This window comes from Nyctibius grandis, chromosome 5, assembly GCF_013368605.1.
Source record: "Nyctibius grandis isolate bNycGra1 chromosome 5, bNycGra1.pri, whole genome shotgun sequence".
NCBI classification, from domain to species: domain Eukaryota; kingdom Metazoa; phylum Chordata; class Aves; order Nyctibiiformes; family Nyctibiidae; genus Nyctibius; species Nyctibius grandis.
This window is the reverse complement of record NC_090662.1, coordinates 60,889,393-60,911,194: the sequence shown is the minus strand read 5'-3', so window position 1 is coordinate 60,911,194 and position 21,802 is coordinate 60,889,393. Positions and strand designations below refer to the sequence as shown.

The following is a 21,802-nucleotide window of genomic DNA, read 5'->3' as shown; positions in this document are numbered from 1 at the left end:
CCAATTCCACAGGTATTCAAACATCCTCCCCACTCGCTCACTTTCAGTGACGGTTCCTCGTACTCTACAAATGGGGATCATTTTAATTAAAATTCAGTAGGTTACCACCAGGGGTTTCCAACTCCTTGAATTTGACTTTTTTGAAGAACTGGGAAGAACGGGGGCAAAGACAGCTTTACACTCCAAAAATAAAGACAAAGTTCACAATTTATTGACAACAGTGTTTTTATTTATACCTACAAAAGAAAACAAGATGGTATCAAAAGGACAATTTACAAACTAAGAATAGTAACATAGCTCTTAGTATCCTGTGTCTGAACAGCACAGATCTATGAATCTCTCAATTCAAGTCTTCATTAATACAACAGGAATGTGTTCAGAGACCAGCAGGTGTGTGAAACAAGACGCTGATCCCACACAAAGCCACTAACCCTTCCATTGTTCAGAGAAGTCCAAACAGTAAATTGCTTTAGAAAGTGGGAGGGGAGGAGACACCCAACTCATTTGACACTCCCACAAACTTTTACAGATTGAAAACAATGCAAACAATACTAGACACTAATGTTTTATCAACAATGGCCCTCCAGCTGGTATATGGAACAGAGCAGCGAGCACCAGGTGGGACAGGGGCAGCACATGCCATGGTGCATTTATGCTTTCAACAGTCTGGTTAACACTCTGAACTGAACTGAGACCCTGGACTTCAGCTGACCTCAGTGGCAATAAAGCACTGCAAGACTTGGCGTAGACGTTGAGATGCGCACAAGTCCCTCCCCAAAGAAGTGAAAGCTATAGCAGACTGTAAGGCAGCTTTGGAGGTCCAGAGACCCTTTTTAAAGCCAGTCAGTGAGATGTCCTACTCCCAACACCCCTCAAACACATTTCTGCATTGAACTCACAAATTTTTTTTAAAAAAAAAAAGAAAAAAAAACCTTCTACATTTGCTTGCAAGGGAGGCCAAAGACAAATCAGTCGGTGCCTGGGTAAACGACATGCTTCTGGCTTTCACTTAACACAAGCAAAGGAACTTCCTGCCCAAGCACTGGAATTAGAAGATGGGACGAGGGAAGCAAGGTTCTGGAAGATCTCTCCCTCTTTTTTTTCCCCTCTGTCTCAGCAACCTACCTGTGTACTGCACAAAAAAAAAAAAAAAATACGCATTCATCCCCCAAAATTTTACTCTGGGAAGAAATTAAATTTAAAAAGAAATCATTTCTGTATACGCAAGCTCTTTTCCTGGGCTATAATAAGTTCCACTCTGCCACAGAAGGAGTGGGCTGCCTTGTTCATCCATATGCAAGAACGCCAACAGAAAAAAAACAACCCAAAACCCTGCACTCTCATAATGCAAAGATTATGCCTCACAAACCAGGAGATGTATCCACATTCTTTTGTCATATTATCAGATCAAGAGCAGCCAACTCCTGTTATCATCTACTGTCTCTGAACCGTCTGGTATTAGAAACAATAAGTCAACAACATGCTTTACTAAAGGGGAAACCCCCTCACACCCACCTTAGCCTGTAAAATAAACAAGTTTTATTTACGTATTTACTAAAATTTCACTCTTCTCTAACATTTTTTCTAAAATGCTACCTACCTGCGAGAGCTCAGCTCAAAGGGACCAATAGAGCAGGGAAATGCACTCAAAAGCCAGAAAAAGCAATAGTCAGAGCAAGGTACAAAAGAAATAAAGCTTCAGAATCAAGATGCACTAACCAGCTCACCGCTTACCTCACAAAAAGGAGATTCCAGGCAATCTCCTCCTCCTCCCTTCCTCCCCTTGCCCCCCGCCCCCCCCGCCCCAGCCCAGCCCACCCTATTCAAACCTCTTAAATTTAAGTGTGGAAAACTCTGTCACATTTTATTCAGCATAGCGGCATTCGGAACATTCCCCGTGGCAAAAAGGAGTTTGTTTGTGAAGGACAGACAAACAAGATATGCTGTTTATCATCTCAGTTCTGTTTAGTTTCCGGGCTCTCAAGTAAGACTTCTCTCAATAAACCCAACAATAGCAATTTGAGAGCAGAAACTAATTTAATGATAACCAAGCTCCACACGTTTGTGATGCTGCAATTTTAGAATTGTAGAGAAAGAATTTACTTGGCTAAACATTACAGCAGCAGTACCAACAGTGACTATCTTGTTTTCAGGTATCAAATCCAAGATAGGTTTGGTCTCTGACACTGGGGTTTTAATCCCAACTGCCGCACTGCAGGCTGCTACAGGTACCAGAACATGGAGCCGCTGCATCCAGAGCTGCAGGAAATGCCAACAATGTACCTGGGGCATTACTCCCAGGTAAACACCGCCCAGCTCAAATGAGCAGAGTTTTCCTATAGGAAGTCACCTATGATAGATTACAAGCAATAGTAGTGAGCTATTTAAAAAAAAAAAATTAAGATTAGGAGAAGTAAGCATTGCTCCCTTGCATTTATCATTTTAAATGAAGTGCTTTTTGGCTCCCCAAAGTTTCCCACCTCTCTTGATACTTCCTGAAATTAACTTAACATGTTACACAATAGAAACTTCCTCCCCTCAAAATCAAGTTTTCACACAAACCTTAGACACCAAGATGATCGAGCTGGGACCTATCTGCCTTATACCCATTTCTTTTAGAGAAAATAAAATTTCCAATTTCCTCAACATGCAAGACAAAAAATAATAAATCTTCCAGTCAACTATATATAGATCTCTTAAAAATAAAAAGAAAAAAAAAAAAAGAGGACAGGGTCAGTAATGTAGACTGGGGGCCATTTTTGATGGGTTCAAGGGATTTGAATGGTGAATTCTAAGTCTAACCTGCATGAGAGAGACATCACAATGGGAAAGAAGAGAAAGAAAAGGTTCCTTTAAATGCAAGAGGTCTACACTGGTCACCAGTGGGCAAGTGATCTCATTTGCGTGAGGGAGGAGGGGGCGGGGGAGGGGGTGGATACTGGTAGGTGGCAGTCTGTCCCATATAGCCCATCACGCTAGTGCCAGGGGGCTGCGGAAACTGTTGTGACATGAGCGGCTGTGGCTGCTGGCCCGAGCGCCCCACCATGCCTGCATACTGCTGTTGGGTAGTGCTCTGTGAGGTTCTCCCAGCGGTGGCAGCTGTGGTGCTGGCACCATACCCACTAGCACTGTACTCTGCAGTGCCATAGCCACTCGTGCCATAGGCAGCTGCTCCATAGCTCCCTTGAGTGTAACCATACTGGCTCTGTGCTGCCCCAAAAGCAGAATTTGGGCTCCCGTAGGCACTGCCATAGGTCTTGTTGGCTCCGTTGGCATAACTGTCACCACGTTCACGGTCTCTGAAGCCACCTGAGTCTCTCCGGCCCTCTTTCACTCCCCGGAGCCTCCTGTCACACTCTTCCTGGTACATCAGGTTAGGGTTGTTTACTGAACTGCTCGTTCGGTAACGAGAACGACCTCCTGGCGATGGATATATTAAGATTTAGTACCATGAACAAGTCTTAAGACAACGAACTCTGGTACAATTATGCCACCCTTTCTCCCCCTTCTACATCTACAATTTTGTCCACAAGGAGCGAGTTCTTTTGACTGGCTGTAACTTCCCCGCACAGCTGTGCATGCACCTCTTCATTTGCTCAAGGTGTAATTACGAAGTTCAAAAAGGGTTCTTAATACATGCGCTTGGAGACAAAGGGACAGAAGTAATTCAGGACTAACTTGGAAATATAAGGAAACTTATTATTCCTTCAGGGAACGGGAGGAAAAATAGTCTCAGTCCCTGAAAGTCAGCGTATCCCTTTACTGACTTCAATTTTGCACGTGCATGCATACACATCCTGTTGCCAGTGCTTAAGTAAGAGCTGCAAGGAATTAATTAATTCAAGCAAAATTAGCTCTGTGAGCACCTTATTAGGAGAAAAAAAATTCTACAGCTAAGGTTAAACAGTGGACTACCTCTTTTTTAAACAGAAACACTACATCTACATAACGTGTTGAGACCTCAGATACAAAACAGCTTTATTACTAATCTACTGTTTGTTACCTTACACTTGCGCTTACTACTCCTCTACCCTTTTAACCTTCCCTCCCTCCAAATGGTGAACCTATTCCCTGTGTAGCCCTTTTCCCATGTGCCTTTACCTCCACCACCACCTCCTCCTCCTCTGTGGTCCACAAGCTGCATCAGTTTTGGATTGATGGCTTGATTGGCTTCTTCCAACACTTTGATAAGCTCCCTGGCTTGTTTCAGGTTTCCTGGTGTGAAGAAGGTGTAGGCAGTACCTTTGTTGGTGCTACGTGCGGTACGGCCAATACGATGCACATAATCTTCAGAGCTGTTCGGATAGTCGTAGTTTATCACAAATTTAACATCTTCCACATCTTGTGAAGTGCCCAGGTGCGAAGCACAGTGAAGGGGTGGGGTTGAGGAAAGGGGAGAAGAAGAGAGGACGTGCCAACGAAAGGTGGGGAGCACGAATGCAGGTGACAGTAATAAGAAAAAAAAGTACAAAATTAGTAATTGCATGGAATAAATACAAGACAGACTCATCCCAAGAGAGTAGAAGACTCAAATTTAAGATCGTCAGGAACAAAGATCAGGGTCCTGAAAAACAGTGGTAATTTTAAAGCAGTTTTGCCCTGTGCTCAAATTCATCCTCCCCGGAATGCATTTCTCCGTCTTCATGTGTCAAAGACACTGATGTTTGTGAATGAGCTAACTGAATTTCATACTGCTTTAAAAAAAACACAATCTCGAAAGTGAAAATGCCACCATCAGACAGAGCAAACTGGGGCGGAGGAAGGGCAGAACTGCCATGGTAAAGCTTTTACTCTGTTGGGAGAAGTCTAACAAATAATAACGGTAATGAGGTCACTTACCTTCCACTTGGTAACATGAAACAAAAGGCAATCTTAAAAATATTTACTTTTACAGTCCTAATAAAACAGTGAACTACTTTCCCTAGCCTAAAGCTTAAGACACTCCAATTACATTAGTAATATTGAGCCAACTCATTAAAAATTATCCAGACCTAGAATATCTTAACTCAGCTTTGTAGTTGTCACCAGAATGTGTATGCACTAACATTTCACCATCTGTTCTGTCCAGTTCTGGCAAGCTTTCGTAATTTGGACAATCCTGAATTCCATTAACAATTCTCTACTTCCAGAATCAGATGGAAGCAGGAAATGAAATTATCAGAATTGCTTTGTATACAAAACAATATTAAAATTTAGGAGATCAGAACTGCATGCCTTTTGGAAAGTCAGACTTCATAAACTTAAAGGACAGAAACAAAGTAAATGTTAGTGTAACACTTCAGTGAAAGCACCTCAAGTACCAAAAGCACCTATTTGCTATAGTATACAATACTTAAAAAAGCATGGTATTAGAGTTAAGTGCCCTACAGCTTATTAAAAAAAAAAAAATATTAAAAATCTGCATTTTACGAAGTATATTCTGAAAATATCCAGGATAAAACACAGATTTTTGTGATTTCCTTGCTTTTTTTTTCGCTTTTTTTTTGTTTTAAAGAGAGAAACATTCTCTGTTTGTTACCAGACCGATGCACACTCCCTCCTCCTGTGGGAAACCGCTGCAGCCGATCCCGTCTCTTTGCCTTTTATTTTTGGCGGCCTCCTTTCGAAAACTCCGCCCTCTGACACGGGACCACTGGAGCGCGGGGAGCATGCATCAAGGGTCCATGGCAGCGAGAAGTCCCCACACACGCTCGCTCTGTGAACTGGCTTAGACGCTTCTCTGTAGCCCCATTTGGTTGTGAAGCGCCGGAGAACCTGGGTTCAGGTAAAAGCTTCAGGTCCTCCAACGCTTTTTGTCCCCTATTCGGGGTTCTTAGGGGCAATTGTCAAAAAATGAAGATACAAAAACTACATCCAAAGGGTCAGACTGCATCTATTGCCCAGACTGCATCAATTTCAAAGGGGTTGTAGGAAAAATAAAAACGAGAGGGTTGTGGTGGACAAGAGGGGGACTTGATGTCTGTTTCTTATTACAGCAAAGGGGGGGCTCCTCAGTCTTTGCTGACTCCAAAGTCCTGAATCACACCAAAAAAAGGGAGTGAGAAGGCAGGTTTCACAGGGGGCTGCGCGAGTCTCCAGCTAGGGTCCTTGATGCAACAGAGTTTTTTTAAAAAGGGGAAAGTGAAGTAAATAGAGGAGTACGTATGACAGATTGCATCTTCACAGCCAGGGTGTAACTAGTCTGACAAGCTGCAGGCTACACGATCCTCAGTCAGTCCCGTTTTGCACATCCATCAGTAGCAAAGCAACTTGTATTACCAGAGGTTACAAGGATGTGCTTTCCTGGCAGAAAGCACAGGGAATTGTATCTACCAGTGTAGATGGAACTGACTTGACGGGGGAGGAGTGGGAAGAATGGGAAGGCAGGAAGAGGAAAATGCAAGGGAGGTTTTCCAGACTAGAAAGTGGTCCTGGTAGAGCACACAGCTCGCTGAAGAAAGACCAGAGCAAGTACGAGACTCTGCTTCTCCAGTCTAGCATGCTCCAAAGTGTTTGCGCACACTCGCAACCTTCCTGCGCTTTTAGAAGATAACGTAGCAGGATCAAGAATTGAAACTGTACATCATTTTTGACAGCTACCAGGGAAACGTTCCCTCTGTCAGACCATCAGAATACCCTACGGCACAGACAGTCTCCGATTATTAATCAGGAGAGATATAAACTAGCAAACATGCTAGTCTAGAGAGCTGTTTAGACCATCAATGTAGATATGCCCCCACCCCTGCACTGAGAATGATCTGCAGCTGATATCAAAGCTTCTGTTAAAGAAAACAAAACAAAATAAATTCAGTGTTTTTAGTTTAATAGACTGAACAAAAAAAATAAAGTTTAAAAAAAAAGTATCAGTGCAGAGAGGGGACCTCACTCCAGGGAATTATCACAAAGAAGTCATTACGGGACTCAGAACTTACCTGGAAGAAGCTTTTTTGAAACCAATGTTCCATTAGGAAGAGGGAAAGCCCTGGTGACTCAGCCAAAAGGCGCGCGCCCCTGTTTTATGTTATTTAGGTAGAAGCCTTCACTTTCCAGGATCTTGGAGGAAGTCGTCCAGAAGTTTGCCAGTTAAGTGACTTATTTTAAGAAGCAGCAAACTCAGGGCCCCAAAACAAGCAGAGATGTTGTTCAGTAACAAGAAACAGACTCTGGTACCTTTCCCCCTTAGCTCAGGTGAAGTGGAGGATGGGAAGTGGGGAGACTGTTTTCTGAAGTGTTATCCAATTGAGCAGTTTTGGGGGGAGTGGTTTTTTTGAGGGGCGTGAGGCTGTTTTAAATGTCTAGGCAAGATGCACAAAGAAGCTACCAGCACATAGCAAGCCTGTTTAAAAAATGCTGCTAGAGAAAGCAGCTCTCTTTCATACAAACTTGTTTCAGGCCTCAGTCCCTTCTCCCAACAGGCCCAAGTTCTAACTGCACAGGTCCAGACATGACCCTAGAGGGCAGAGACTGAAGTCCATATAAACACCTCTCTGAGGAAGTGTTGGACGTTTTTGGAGGGGGGAGGGGAAGGAGGGGTGAAGGTTGTGTGAACAAAAGCTGCCAAGACTAGTAATGGTCTGTCTCTATTAAAGTGACCATACGATGCACAGCACAGCCACCCTTTCAGCATATGAAAAAAAGAGAGAGCTCAGATAACTGGTATTTTTAACTGTTAAAGAGATTTTTCTGAGCTTATTTGCAATGACTTGCACTACTTTTGTCTAAAATTTACTACAATGAGACATTGACCCCCAAGCAGTTTATCTTCTACAAAAGTCAGGGAGGGGGCAATATTCAATGTCCATTATTAAACTCAGAGCACTTCAGAAGTCATCCTCCTCTTCTAGAGTGGGCAGATATATAAGGACTGTACTTAGCACAGGAAGTGTTTCACAATACAAATATGCTTGTTAAAAAAGGGGGCACAACTGATGCATCCAGACAGATCATTTTCATACCACCAGAACAGAGCTGTGCAATTTTGATTCAATTACACATATGGGTAACATGATGTTAAAGGCCATATATAATCTCAGTGGTCCTGCCTAGAAGTAACACAGAGGAGGGAAGGTTACATGTCAAGACCAAAGATCTGGAACAGTGCTTTCTCAGATGTGAATACATCTGTGGGGTAAACATGCGTGTACACTGGCGTTGGTATGTTCAAATCTGTGGTGTGTCATACGGGGAGAATATTAGCTATTTGCTGTTGAAATGCTCTCCCACAACTTCCTACTTCAACTTTATCTGACACGCTCTGAACTGAGAGCAATCCATCCCTATCATCCAGCCACAAAAGCTGGATTTGGGGAAGAAGTGAGTGTGGTGGAAGGGTTGGGTTGCATAATTGGACGTCTCTTCTCCCTCTTGGCGATCGATTGGTCATGCCTAGGCCTTGCTGCAGACCAAAGCCTGTTCATTAGGAGCAGGAAGAGACTTTGAATATGAAAGAAAAAAAAAAGATTAATGTTAAAAAACGTATTTCACATGTGGGGGAAAATCACGCTTTGAATTTTTTTTCTTTTTTAAAAAGAAAACATATTTCAGTCCAAAGAAGAAAAATATGCAGCAGTAGGCAAGAGTGGTCTATGTGTACAAACCTAGCCCACGAGATGCAACGTCGGTAGCAATGAGGATAGGAGCCTTTCCAGAACGAAACTCTGTAAAACAAAGCATGCTATGAAGTCAGATTTTTCAAAAATATAGTTACCTGAACTTGATTTACACTAAATGCTCTTTTTCCAGAATCATTAGATAAGATAGGTCAATTTCAGACACCCCATCAAGTCAGGATATAACGCATCAACTATTTTCAAAATCCAGCTCTCTGGGTTAAGCAATTTTCCCATTGTGTATTTGTCAAAAAAAAAAAAAAAAAAAAAAAAAAAAAAGAAAAAAGGCAAATACAAGTACTGACATTAACAGTACAAAGGCAAAGGAAGTTCTTTTGAAATGTGTCTACTGGGTATAGAGACCAAAAAAAAAGATGACTGGAGAAAAGCATGTCTCGGTAAATTACGTACGCCAGCCCAAGTTATTCTCCCCTCAGTGATGGACTCACCATTAAGCACCCAATCTCTTTCTGGCTGACTCTTGTCTCCATGGATACACATAGCTGGCCAACTGCCAAACAGAAATGCACATTAGTACAGACAGAAAGTACATACATTTAAGGCAACAGGAAGCTTTATTGGCATTTCGGTAAAAAGGCAAAAAAATAAAAGACTTGAGAAATATTTTATTCCCTGTCCTACTCTGGCCTGTATCTACCTAGCATGTATACTGGTTTGCTTCTCGCATGTTAAACCCACTACCTACATACACAACCATCTAAGCCAAATCACATTTGCTATATTGATACAGTCCCGATCAGTGTATCAATATTCTAACACACTAAAAGCTGCCCAACTTACAAATACTTTCTCTTGCACTAATGCTTTGATGGACTGGAACCTTCTGGGAAACTAAGACTGAATTCAGCCAAGAAAAGAACGGACAAGTTATTCCTAACAATAGCATCACGAACATTTAAACCTTACTGCTTTTGATTATGATTTCTCTTTCCCACTAGAAAGAAGGGGAGGGAGGAGGGAAGCTAATTACCCATCTCTGCGCATCCTTCGAGTGAGATCATCACATCGCCTCTTTGTCTCCACAAAGATGATAGTCTTGTTTTCCTTCTCTGCCATGATTTCTTCCATCAGTTGTATCAGTCTAAAACAGACATGAGAGCTAAGATGTATATCCACGTATACAAGAATATAGGAGCACTCTCTCAACTTACATTGACAACACATACAGCAAGCATGCACTAAGTCAGTATCATTTACGCAGAATTTAGGTCTGTTGTACAATGGTACAGTTAGAGTACACACAATAGATTAATTACAGGACTGACTTACTTTGTAACACTCAAAGGTTAAACGATACCACAAGTAACTTCACTATTTGGAATTCATACTTGGCTCACAGAGCAATGTAGACTTTTAAGTACAACCAAAAAAAGTGAAATGGTAGGAAAATCAGCTTACTTGTGGTCTTTCTCACTTTCCATGCACACATCCACTATCTGCAGGATATTGTGGTTGGCACTCAGCTCCAAGTTTCCCACATTGATCTGAACATAGTCCTGCAGGAAGTCCTCGGCAAGCTGGCGCACTTCTTTTGGCCAGGTGGCACTCCACATCAGAGTCTGTCTGTCAGGCTAAGAAAAAGGGAAAACGGATTTATTTAAGGTACTGGACGTTGAATAGGAAACCAAAGGAGGCTGTCCTTTTACAAGGTTCACGCACCCTTATCTGGTCAACAATTTTACGAATTTGGGGTTCAAATCCCATGTCCAACATTCTGTCTGCTTCATCCAGCACCAGGTACGTACACCGACGAAGGTTGGTCTTTCCTGCCTCAAGGAAGTCAATCAAGCGACCTGGTGTAGCAATGCAGATCTCCACACCTTCAAAACAGAATGAGGAAAAAGAGTAAGGCTCTTCATTTGAATGTCAAATGGTATTTTTAGTCAGAATGAATCACCTTCAAGAGCAAAACTGCTTCAAAAAAAAAAAAAAAGCACCACCCTCATTCGTACTGAAGATTGAGTCATTTCAGTAGAAGCCCTAGTTTAGTTTTTTTTTCCATTCTGAAATTACTGTTACAGTGCCATTAGAATATAAATGCAGTACAGAAGCTAAAAGCTTACTGTCAGAAAACACCAGTGAAGAGCTGTCCAAAAACCAGAAGTAAAATAAGCTTCTACTCAAGCCTAACCCACCTTCATCCAGTATTATGCAGTCTCTAGAAAAAGAAGAGTGAACTCCAGCTAAACTCCCCATCTTAATCCAACATGAAGTGCTCCTCTTGCTATACAGGTCAAATTACTTCCACTTCCACTTTTTTTTTTTTTAATATATAAAGCCAAAGGATGGGCTTTAATACTGAATAATTATGCACCAATAGTGACAGAAACCATCCTGCCCATATTTGTTAGCATAAAAACAGAATTCAAATATTCATAAACTAATATCAGGTACGGCAATTTATACATTCCTTAAAAGGAGGGACTGGTTTCCACTGATTCCAAATCTTATAGATGAGGGCTTCAGTGTCACTGAAATGTCCACAGAAGGTAAGTTTAGGGAAGCAGTGTGGGTGGAAAAGAGCAAAACTCCAACAGCCTTCTTGATACTGCACTTACAGAGGCAGAGTATTTTGTGGCAATCCAGATCTTTGCATCAACCTGGACTCCTCAGAGCTGACACAGCTGGACATACTTCTAGTTTCTATAAAGCTCATGCAAGAATTAGATTTCTAATGGAGCCACTGGTCTGCCAGGGAGGCTGAATAAACTGCTATCTCTGTTGTCAATGATGCACTCCTCCAAAGCAAATTCACTGTATACCCCAAAGATCACAAATGAGGGAAAAAAAAGTATATTTTCTGGACTCAGCAATCTTTGGTGCAGAAAATAGTAAGCAATCATCCAAAGACAGCGACACCTGAAAGAACTGGAAGCACTGAGCCTGCTCACGTGCTGTAAACCAAAGGGTTTTCTCTATAAGCAGAACATCTATTTTATAGCACTCCAAAAGATGTGCAAAAACCCACCAAGCTGAACCTCACAAGGTCTCTTCATGTAACCTTTGACTTTTCATTGAAGATGCTACTTTTGAATTTGAATGCACTACCATTTTCTTGAACAGAGCTATCCCACAGCCTCCTACCATGCATGCCTTTATCCCGTTACTGCAGTTTTCAATAATGACTCTGCAAACTACAGTACTAAGTAAAATTTTCTATTTCTTGAGTAGATCTGTATATGTAAGATTACCTTGATAATACGTCTTACTTCTTCTCACATAATTCTATTAGATTTTTTTTATCTAGTGAAGAGGAAAGCCATCAGCACATTCCTGCATTTGAAACTGTATGTAACTAGCCATTTATATGAAGGTTAGGTCACTTGAGCACTACTGTGTTACAGTGGTTGCTGTAGAATCATGGTTCCTCACTATTCCCAGCTCCAGACCCTTTCTATGTATGAAAAGCAGTTAGAGAACACCACGGTGAACATGAACAGAAATAGAGATTAGTGTTTAAGAACAACAGAAAACCAAACCCCACTGTCTAAAGAAGTTTCTATACATTCAGAAATTAAGTTTGATTATTTGAACAAGCCTCAGCAGAAAACTTGAAATCTGGCCTAAGAAAAATCATTCCTTAAACTCGCTGCTACTGCATTTCCTCAAAATAACCTCTTTCTGGTAAGTTTCCTTTTTCTCTTCCTACATCTTGATGATCTTCACAAGTGGAAAGTTCACAGAGAAAACAGAAAGGAAATCTAATATCCAAGTAAGTCGCTATACAACAGAGAAGAGAACTACCTCATGAACTATCACTGTACCTGGAGAAAGAGATAGCCACTCATTCACGCACACCCCTTTCAAACAGGTTTTAAGAAGATCATTTTTGTTTTACGAAGATTTTGCCATACAACCTCCTCCAGAAACTGCAAACAGCCATTTTAAAATTACCTCTTTCTAGATCTCTGATTTGGGGACCTTTGGGTGCTCCTCCATAGATGCAGGTACTCTTCAGTCTTGAACATTTGCCATAATCATCAGCCACCTGCTGCACTTGCTGGGCCAACTCTCTAGTAGGTGCCAGAACCAGGCACTGCAAAAGGAATCGATTCAGGATAGTCAAGTTGCACATACATCCCTAACTTAAGGGCTCTGCACAGATACCATAAGCAAAGCTGGACCATCTGCTCTTTATTAGCTAAAACATTTAAATATCTTTAGACTATGTCAGAAATTGCACAGAATTTGAACTGAGTGGGATGTTCACATTGTGATAGTAAACATTTCTCCACTTACTGTTCTGATATACCAATTAAATAAAGCACACATCTCATTAACAATGCCATGCCATACACACAAAAAGGAAGAGAATCAACAAGCACTTACAATTGGGCCATCCCCTCTCTCCAAATATGGCTGGTGGTTGATGTGAACAATTGCAGGCAACAAGTACTGAAACAGAAGAAGTGTAAGTCAAGACACAGGACTTCAATATTCAATACCAATGACCTCCTGCCATGACAACTGGGTCACGGCAAGAGCCCACTTAGCCTAACAACCCCTCAAGAAGCCAACACCTGATGTGAGAGACAGCAAGAAACCTTGGCTACATAAAATTCAGGATTCTGCAAAACCAGATACTTGCATTTATCCAACAGAAGATTTTCAGAGCTGCTGACCAACCATATCTGCTTTGACATGAGCACAAAATATAGCTGCTCAGCACCTCTGAAAGGAAGGCTCACTTAAATTCGGAGTCTAAGTTAGCAGAATTGAGCAATCTTGGCTCTAACTAATGCTTTTCATAAAAGATAAAATTCCTTCCTAACTACTGCAGATAAAATTAATGTATACCTTGAAGACTCAACCATTCTTTATTTTAACTTGCATAGTTAATAGAATAAATATGCTAAAGAACACACACTGGTTTTTAAACCACAATGTAAGCACAGACCAAAGAGAAACGACTAAGCACCCAAAAAGACAGACATACACAAAATACACACCTGTGAATAAGGCAGGCTAGTTGAGTTGAGACTTAAGTTGCACCCATGACGCAATAAAGCAAGCTTTAAAAACATGTAATCCTCTCACTTTATGCTTGTAGTACTGACAAGCCCAAAAAGTACTAACAAGTAGCCAAGGGTAATTTCTGCGACTAGGAAAAGCTACTAGGAAAACTAACCAAATAAACAAAAGGGAAGAATACATACTGCTAGTGTCTTTCCAGAGCCAGTCTGCGCAATGCCCACCATATCACGACCACTGAGGGCTAGTGGAAAGCCTTGGCACTGAATTGGAGTGGGTTCTGTGAAGTTCTGGTCCATCAAGGCATCCATCACATACTCTACAAATTTAACAAAAGAAAACATTTCTTAAAGGGTAACTGAGGCTTCAGAAGATCGTTTAGAAAATAGAACAGGCCTAAACAGTTATTGCTTTTGAGTAATCCTCATTATCTTAAAGAATGGCAAAATACTTACGCGGAAAGCTACACTGGTGGAAGGCAAACACAGGCTTGGGGCAGCCCTCCATTCCTCGAATTGTTATCTCTTTCTTTCTTCGCAATTCTTCAACTTCATACTATTTATGTGAAAAAAAATTGCAAAGACAAATGTCAAATGTCAGCACAGACTTAAAAGTGCATGTTTCTAACTATTAACTCACTTCACACCTCTAGGTAACAGCTTCGTTAGAGAACTGAACAGAGATCTAAAGAGGACTGCTTTCCTAAGGGTTTAACCTTGAGATTGAGCTATCACCCACCTTCTGCAATATTCAAATGTATGAGCTCTCTAGGTAGTCTAGAACGACTAATGTCTCTCTCCCAACCATCCCTTTTTAATGAAAAGTGTATTAATATAGTATTTTTAAGAATTTTACTCTTCTCCAGGGGCCAGAAATGATCAACAGCTTCAAAAGTGGTTAGAAACAGAGGATCAGATAAGAAACATGTTTTATGTGGCAGTGCTAAAAAATAAACGGGCCCTCTAGGAAGTTGGAGCCTGGAGTACAGGTGGTACAAAGACGGGGAGCACTGCATTTGTTTAGCTTGGGAGAGAGAAGACTAACGGGGGAATTTAACTGCTACTTTCAACTACCCAATGGGTCGCTACAGAGAAGATGTTGCAATTATTAGGGGGGGAAAAATACCATGAGAAACAAGAAGCCCTGGGACAGCCACTCAGAGAGGATATAAACTCTCCCCATCCCTGGGGATATTCCAACTCAAAAGGACAAGGCGCTAAGCAACGTGCTCTAGTTTTGAAGTTAGCCCTGCTCTGAGCAGAGGATTAGACTAGAAGTCTCCCATGGCCTCTTTTAGCCTGAATTATTATTACGATAAAATATTCTTTCAAATGTTTCTCATATATTTCTGCCACTCTTAGTTCATTATTTTAGGTTCTTTCAGGGCCTCCCCAGTACTGCAACTCTCAAGCTAAGTTTTATCTACACTGACGAACAGCTAGACCAGACAAGCATTATGATGATGAATTACAAATCACCAAATGTAAAATATCTCATATAGAAACAGCTAAGAGAGAAGCATCACCTTTGCTAATGTTAAATACTGAAGGCAACTAGGACCAGTATCCAGCAGAGTACACACACACCAAACAAGCTTAATGAAGAGACAGTTCTATTACACACTGCCCTAAACTTCCAAGGACAAGTTTTTCCACTTATGACATTTCTGTTGTAGGCAAAATAAACAGACAGCATCTGAAAACTTACCGGAGTAAGCCTGGCCACTTCCGGATGTTCCACGTAAAAATTCTTCTCAAACTTGGGCAGTTCATTTAAATCCCATTTTTTCTTACGTAAACGTTCCCCCGGATTACCAAATTTCTTTGGAGGAAGAGGACCTCCACGACTTGCTCCAAACCTGGGAATGTCAATGTTAGTTATAAAAAAAAGGGTATTTAATTACTCTGGAATTTGCAGGCTTCTTAAGCATTTTCCACTCTTTTTTGCCCAAGCTGACACATGAGCACAATATTCTAGCGAAAGTTACTTCCCCCCCAACACTACAATAGCATACAACTTCTTGAAATAACATAAGCCTGCTCTAAGTCAGTTCTAAACACAGTACAGCCATTTGTAAGTCACTGCTTTAAAGCTCTCGTCTCTAGGTTTCTACCTCAAGGCTCCCTCCCATCTGGACAACGTGGTGGGTACAGCTATAGCACTTACCACTTAAAACATGGTTAGGTGAAAGGGATGAGAAAAATCTCTAATCACAAGTTCCTCGTATCTCTCTCAAGGCTAGTTTTACACAAAAATAGCTACTTCACTGTCTCCCCCTCTACGTCCTTTCTTAGCAAGCAGTATGCCTCAAATAAAAACAAAAGAGTGAAGAACAGAAAGTAAACAAGTACAGCCAATCCCGCAAGTCCAGCCGTAATTCTGAAGCCAAAGCAATAAAAAAATACATTAAAAAAAAATTCTTTTTAAACCAGAGTCTAACTGTGGAAAAACATATCCTCTCTCAAATGCTTTTGATGAAGACTCAAGAGAGTAAGAAGCTATGTTTATTCTGCTAAAAACTTCCTAACTAGCAGAATTACAAGTTACTGCTCTTCCTCTGTCACGTAAGTTTTCCTCACCCAGTTAATTTAATACACTTAAGAAGGTGAAGAACTAACTGCAATGACTATTTGATGCATTAGACAAAACATGAGCTGCTGGCAATAATCTGTAAGAGTATGAGTGGCATAAAACGATTATTTACTGTAAATATTATAAATCATATATTTTAAAATTCCACAAAAAAAGGTCATACCTCTTTTAATAGTCTCATACAAACAAAGCAGAAGGTACTTTTCCAAATGCTATCAGGTCAAATTTTGTCCTAATTCAGATTTTGGTTAATAAAGCTACAGCTTTTTGCAAAACATAATTCATGAGAAATGCCTGTTTAAAACAAGACTTTTATTTAGACAGCAAATCCAAAGTGTCTGCACCTTACCCAGGCAGTCTGATAATAAATAAAAAACTCTTAATGCAACAAACCGTAAGCAATAACAATCCCAAAGCAATCTTCTTAAACTTGTAATGGGGCAGGGGGGGGATGGGATGGGGAGGAGTTGCTAAAAAATGAAGATCTGAAATAACAAAATGACAACTATCTCCGTAGCCAAGTAGTTCTAACAAAACCCATAGTCTCACTGAAGTCAACTGGAGGTTCAAAGGGTGAATGAGTTTCCTTATGAAAGGAAACATACAGAAAAACTGATTGCAAGACTGGACACTGTAATAGCTGGGTACTATGAATATTTGCTCCACAGCTATCCAGAATAAAGAACTGATATATTTTACACAGAAGTCACATAGTTCAGTTCTCCGTTCTCATACACAATATGGCTGTATGCTGACCTGAAAGAAGTGAGCCCTGCAGCAGCCCTCAAACACTGCCTCTGCTGAAGTTTATCCACTAAACTGGCAGTAACCGACACTTTACATTCCGATTACAAGTAAAATTCCAATTCCAGTTAAACTGATTTAAATCTAAGATTATTCCACTGATTTGCCAACAGCTCTCTTTTCAAGTGTAAATTCAGACTGACTCAAAACATTCTTAATACTACTGTGCCACCGTTTCTGGCAGAGAACAGAGTGAATTTGTTAAATTCCAGAGCAAAACGCTACAACTTTCCATTCTAGTAAGTCAACTACAACTCGTTCCTGACAGGACGAACACAGGAAGCCTACAAGAAGAATCAGCACTGAGGTGACAAACTTTTAAATGGTGCTCAACCAGCATGCCAGGTGGCCCAAAATTTTACAGAGGTTATTTACAAAGTATGACGGTTGGTAGTGGTTACAAATATTTTCACACCTTGAACAGATGTGTATAACAAACTGAAACCCAATGAGCTAAAGCTTCCAATGTAATAGGCCAAGAAAACGATTTTCCATGCAAACGTCAAAAAACTTCACAAAAAAGTATGCAGGCACTCCTTTTACTTATGCAAAACCCCTGATCTAAAAGAGAAGCATCCGCTTATAATCAAAGTCTTTAAACAAAATGAGACTGCACAAATTTTAAGGCACTCCAAGTGTTGTGACAATGCTTTGGACAGTGTTCTTTTAAGTAACCATATATAAATCTGCATACTCAAACTCACTCACTAAGCTCCAAAAACAGGTGGGATATGAATTATCTCAGACTTGCCAAAGCGTTTACTCCAATGTCCTTGTGTTAAACTAAGATGGAAATCTCATAGTGGAAAAACACCAGAACCCTCCTCTCTGTGAAAAAAATGAAAGTATCTTTTAATTTCAGAATGTGAAATGTGGGTGTAAGATAAAGCAAGGATGCAACTATCTCTCTCTCTCTCCACAGACGACAAGAAACTAAATGTTGAAATGCATTGCAACATATAAACAAAATACTCCTGAATCTCCCAGCGGAAACGGAAAACAAGTAGTAAAGAAAAAAAAAAAAGACTCATTAACTGATATCTAATCTGCCATATTAAGAATAACAGAACTCTCATGATACATTTATTGTTAACCCTTGAGAATGGAGGCCTAACTACTTGTGATCTAATGGACAGAAAATGCCACTCTCCTAAATTAGCTCTAACTTTCTCTTTAAAAAGGCCTGGGACAAATGTTTTATTACTTTCAACGCTTAAGATAACTCAAGTCTCAAATTAGTTACATATTATAATGCCATTGTATTTATTGCCGCCACCCTCGGAAGAAAAAAAAAAATCAAACCTACAAAAACCTTTTCCAAGCCAAGCTTCCTTTAAATAGCAGAATCAAGAGTATCAAGCTCTAGGCCTCTGCTGTGCCACACAGACAACTCCTGTTTGATTGCTACGTAAGCTTGGTCATGCTCATTAAGGGTAGTCCAGGGCCATGTTTACTGAGATCACCCTCCCAAGTATGCAAGTCCCCTGCACGGCTACAGTTTTCAGTCTCATTTCCTCTCACGATAAACCTGGGAGTGCAACTGAAAAAGATCTTTCACCAACTGCCATCTTTCTAGGAAGTCCAGACGGCGCAATGACAACCAGAAGGGCAGTGTCCAACCACTCTTGCCAGGGCCATCAAGCCCTTCGTGGCTTGCGGGCTAGGGGGGGGGGGGGGGGGCAATAGGGTAAAAAAGAAGAGGGCTGGCAGAAAATAAATTAAGGGTAGGGGCAGAAAGGAAAAGGCAGGCCTTAAAATTGCAAGCAAGGCACACACGGTTATATACGAACGATGGAAAAGCTAAATAAAAAAAAAAAACAACCCACCACCACCCCTTGCTGCCAGAACCGTACCAATAGAGCCTCCAGCGCCCCCCCCACACACGACAATTTTTGCGGGAAAAGCTCCCCCCAAATACCGCAAGCAGAACGCGCCCCCCTCATCCCTACGACTCCTGCCCGGCCTTCCTCCCACCAGGCCCTCAACGCGGGGCAGACGGCTCCCCCCACCGCTCCCATACCGTGCCGTGCCGACCCGCGCCGCGCCACCCGCCCCCCACCCCCGGCCCAGCCTGCTCCCCCCGCCCCCGCCCTTACCCGCCGCGGTCTCGGTCGCGGCCCCGGTCCCCGAAGCCCCTCATCGCACCCGGAGGGGTGGGAGAAAGGCAGCGGAACGCCGGCCGTGGGGACGGCGAGGGACTGGGGGTACGGGGAGACGGGCCAGCCAGGGGCGGCTGTGTCTCGGAGGAATCGCTTTGCGCCACCTCGCTTCTTTGGTGGGATACAAAAGGAGAAGAAGTCGTCAGTGGGTCAGAGACCCGCTGAACGTCGGCGGAGGGAACGGCGGGGCTCTCGGTCGGCTCCAGGGCCCGTGAAGTGTGGACACACCAGCGTCTTCTTTCTCCGGGCTCCCGGCACAAAATGGCTGCCGCCGCCCCAGCCCGCTTCAGTTACGTTACGGGCGTCCCGGCGCTGCGCAAACTGCGGCCCTCGAAAAAAAACTACGCCTATTCCCGGAAGCCAACTACGCCCTCACCTCGCTCGGTAAAACACTGCTTCGCGCGAGAGGCAGGCTACGCAAGGTGCGTAGCGTTCTTTACTTGAGCCGGGCCCTTGCGTGAGGAAGGGAGGGTGGCGAGTAACGCTCTCCCTATTCCTCAAAGTCTGCTACGCAAGGAGTCAACGCCGTAACCCCTTCGGGACGGTACGGAAAACCTAGGCCGAGGCGTACGTTACGTAAGTACACGTCGTACGCAAGTTGTGTAACTCAGGCTGGCGTAGGGCAGGAAGAGCCCGTGCGTTTTGCGTAAAATTCTTCCGCGGATTGTGCAGGCAGGGTTGGCGGAGGGTCGAAGGATTACGTTACTTTTGCAGCGTAGTCGTGTTTGGAGAATATGGCCTTTCGCCTACGCACGCGCTGGCCCCATGGGGGGTGGCAGCGGGGCTGAGGAGACAATAAGGGGAGCGCGGGGTGGCAGCGGGGGCCTGGCCCGGCACGGCGCGGGGGGAGCGGCCCCTCGGGCCTCGGCGGCGGCGCCGCACGGGCCTGGCGGGTTGGGGTTTTCCCTCTGCTTTTTTTCCCTGGCAGATGACTAGCGGGACCTTGGCGCGGCGCTGGGGCAGGAGCGGGAGTGACAGCGGCCATGATGTTCGCGTTCGCCTGAGCGGCAGGAGGCCGGGGCGAAATGGCATCACGGGCCGCAGTGTGGGTCGTGCCGGCAACCCCCGGCCACACACTCCCCTCCGCAGCTGCAGGAGGTTCTTGGCAGCCTCTCCGGAAAGGAAATGAAGTCGCCCCTTTGCCCACCGTGACGTCATTGCAAGTGGTCGAAGAAATTATTTGAAGTACTTGAAGGACACCGGGCACAGCAAAGGCACCGTGTTCATGGCCTGCTAGCGGTTGGTGCCCACGTCAACCAGAGACTCCTAGCTAAGACGTGAAATAAGCCATGAGGCAATTACGTGGCATGGGTCATAAGTTCTTTTGTGCTGTGTGTATACTTCTAGCACCTACCGACAAGCAGCCCATTGGTCCGTGCTGGCACAAGGAGCCTTGTCTGGTGGGTGATCCGTGTGCGCCAGCCAACCCAAGCCTTGGCCCAAACCGCAGTCACGCTATCATCAGCAGTGCTTTCTGGGCTGTCAGATTATCAAAAATCAGTTACCTGGCAGAAGAGAAAGTGGGTCCCCTTTACCTGCAGACCTTTGAAACAAATAGCCTGGAAGGAGACACAAGTTGTTTACCATTTTAGTTTTACTTGCTGTATGTATATATGGCATATGTGAGAAAGCAAAAAGAAATCTTGGTGCTTAAAATATTGGAAGAAACTTGGGCCTTTCTAAGTGGGTGGGAGGGAGTCAAGTGACACTGTAAGCTCTGACTGACACTCGGGTACTTGGCCATTAGATATGAATGCGTGGTGTGGGAATGACTGGCACATGCAAAGAACTAGATGTTACATCAAATGACAATGGCTGATCCATTCCTGGCCCGCTCAGTTCGACTGGCCTCCCTGCCTTCATCTCTGTAGACTTCTCTCCACTGTGAAAAATAGTGCTTTACCTCAGGAAAAATACCAAATCTAAGATATGTTAAAAAACCACTCAAGGAAGGCAAACTGTCTAGCTTTGTCACAAGGTAACCGCTGGCTACAGTGTCAGGCTTTTCTTGGATTCATTTCTGGCCATTGCTGCCTTTTTACTTCATGTTCTTTTACATGCATTAGTTAAATTAAATGAAAAAATTCTTATATCAGTGAGGACAAGCTCTCTAATCAGACACAAAGTTCGACCCATTCTAATTAGCATTTTCATACAAGAGGACAAAGTGAGGCCTTCCTTTAAAGCGTCTAATATATAAATTGTTGAGTTTATTTTAAAACAAGTAGTTCCACGAGCATTGGAGGTAATGCAAACTGAATTAGTATTTTGTCCCCTGATCCCCCATTTCTTTTTTTACTCCTGGCCTCTTCTTTCACCCCATGTGCCATACATCTCTGGCTAGTTTGGAGCCATGCCTGTGCTGGCTGGCCTGCGGGCACGCTCTCTCAGCAAGCCAAGTCGGAAGTGCCTTTCCCTCGATGTAAGTACCTGTGTCAGCCTCTTTCCCCTGTCTAGCCACTGGTTTTGTTTTCTTCTGCTTTTTAATAATAATATTTAATACTATTTAGTAATAATCTTTATATAATTGCCTTGTGAGATTCCCGAGGAAGAATATTAAAGTTTGTTTCTTTAGAGAACTAGACAAAAGGTTTTAAAATGTTGGGTTGCATCTGGTTTATTTCTCTCATGAAAGATCAGTGAGATTATTGAGAGCAGGGTTTGATT

General features: G+C 42.7%; 1 protein-coding gene across 1 annotated transcript; it reads right to left on the bottom strand.

Moving 5' to 3' along the window:
- Nucleotides 1–207: 207 nt before the first annotated feature.
- Nucleotides 208–19,415, bottom strand: DDX17 (DEAD-box helicase 17). Its single transcript, XM_068400474.1, has 13 exons — nt 19,073–19,415; nt 15,288–15,438; nt 14,036–14,135; nt 13,766–13,899; nt 12,939–13,004; nt 12,504–12,645; nt 10,269–10,429; nt 10,008–10,180; nt 9,580–9,690; nt 9,038–9,099; nt 8,577–8,636; nt 4,102–4,341; nt 208–3,420 (listed from the first exon to the last, which is right to left on the bottom strand). Exons 1-13 carry the CDS (start codon nt 19,114–19,116, stop codon nt 2,897–2,899), a joined length of 1,968 nt encoding a protein of 655 aa, XP_068256575.1. The 5' UTR covers nt 19,117–19,415; the 3' UTR covers nt 208–2,896.
- Between the last annotated feature and the right edge of the window lie 2,387 nt (nt 19,416–21,802).

What these genes read in the sequence shown, in the direction of transcription:
- DDX17 (XM_068400474.1), bottom strand. Translation starts at nt 19,116, where the DNA reads ATGAGGGGCTTCGGGGACCGGGGCCGCGACCGAGACCGCGGCGG. An exon ending in AGAGAGGGGATGGCCCAATT is followed by an intron (nt 12,646 to 12,938) that starts GTAAGTGCTTGT and finishes TTCCTTTTGCAG; the next exon opens with TGCCTGGTTCTGGCACCTAC. An exon ending in CGTTGCATCTCGTGGGCTAG is followed by an intron (nt 4,342 to 8,576) that starts GTTTGTACACAT and finishes GCACTTCACAAG; the next exon opens with ATGTGGAAGATGTTAAATTT.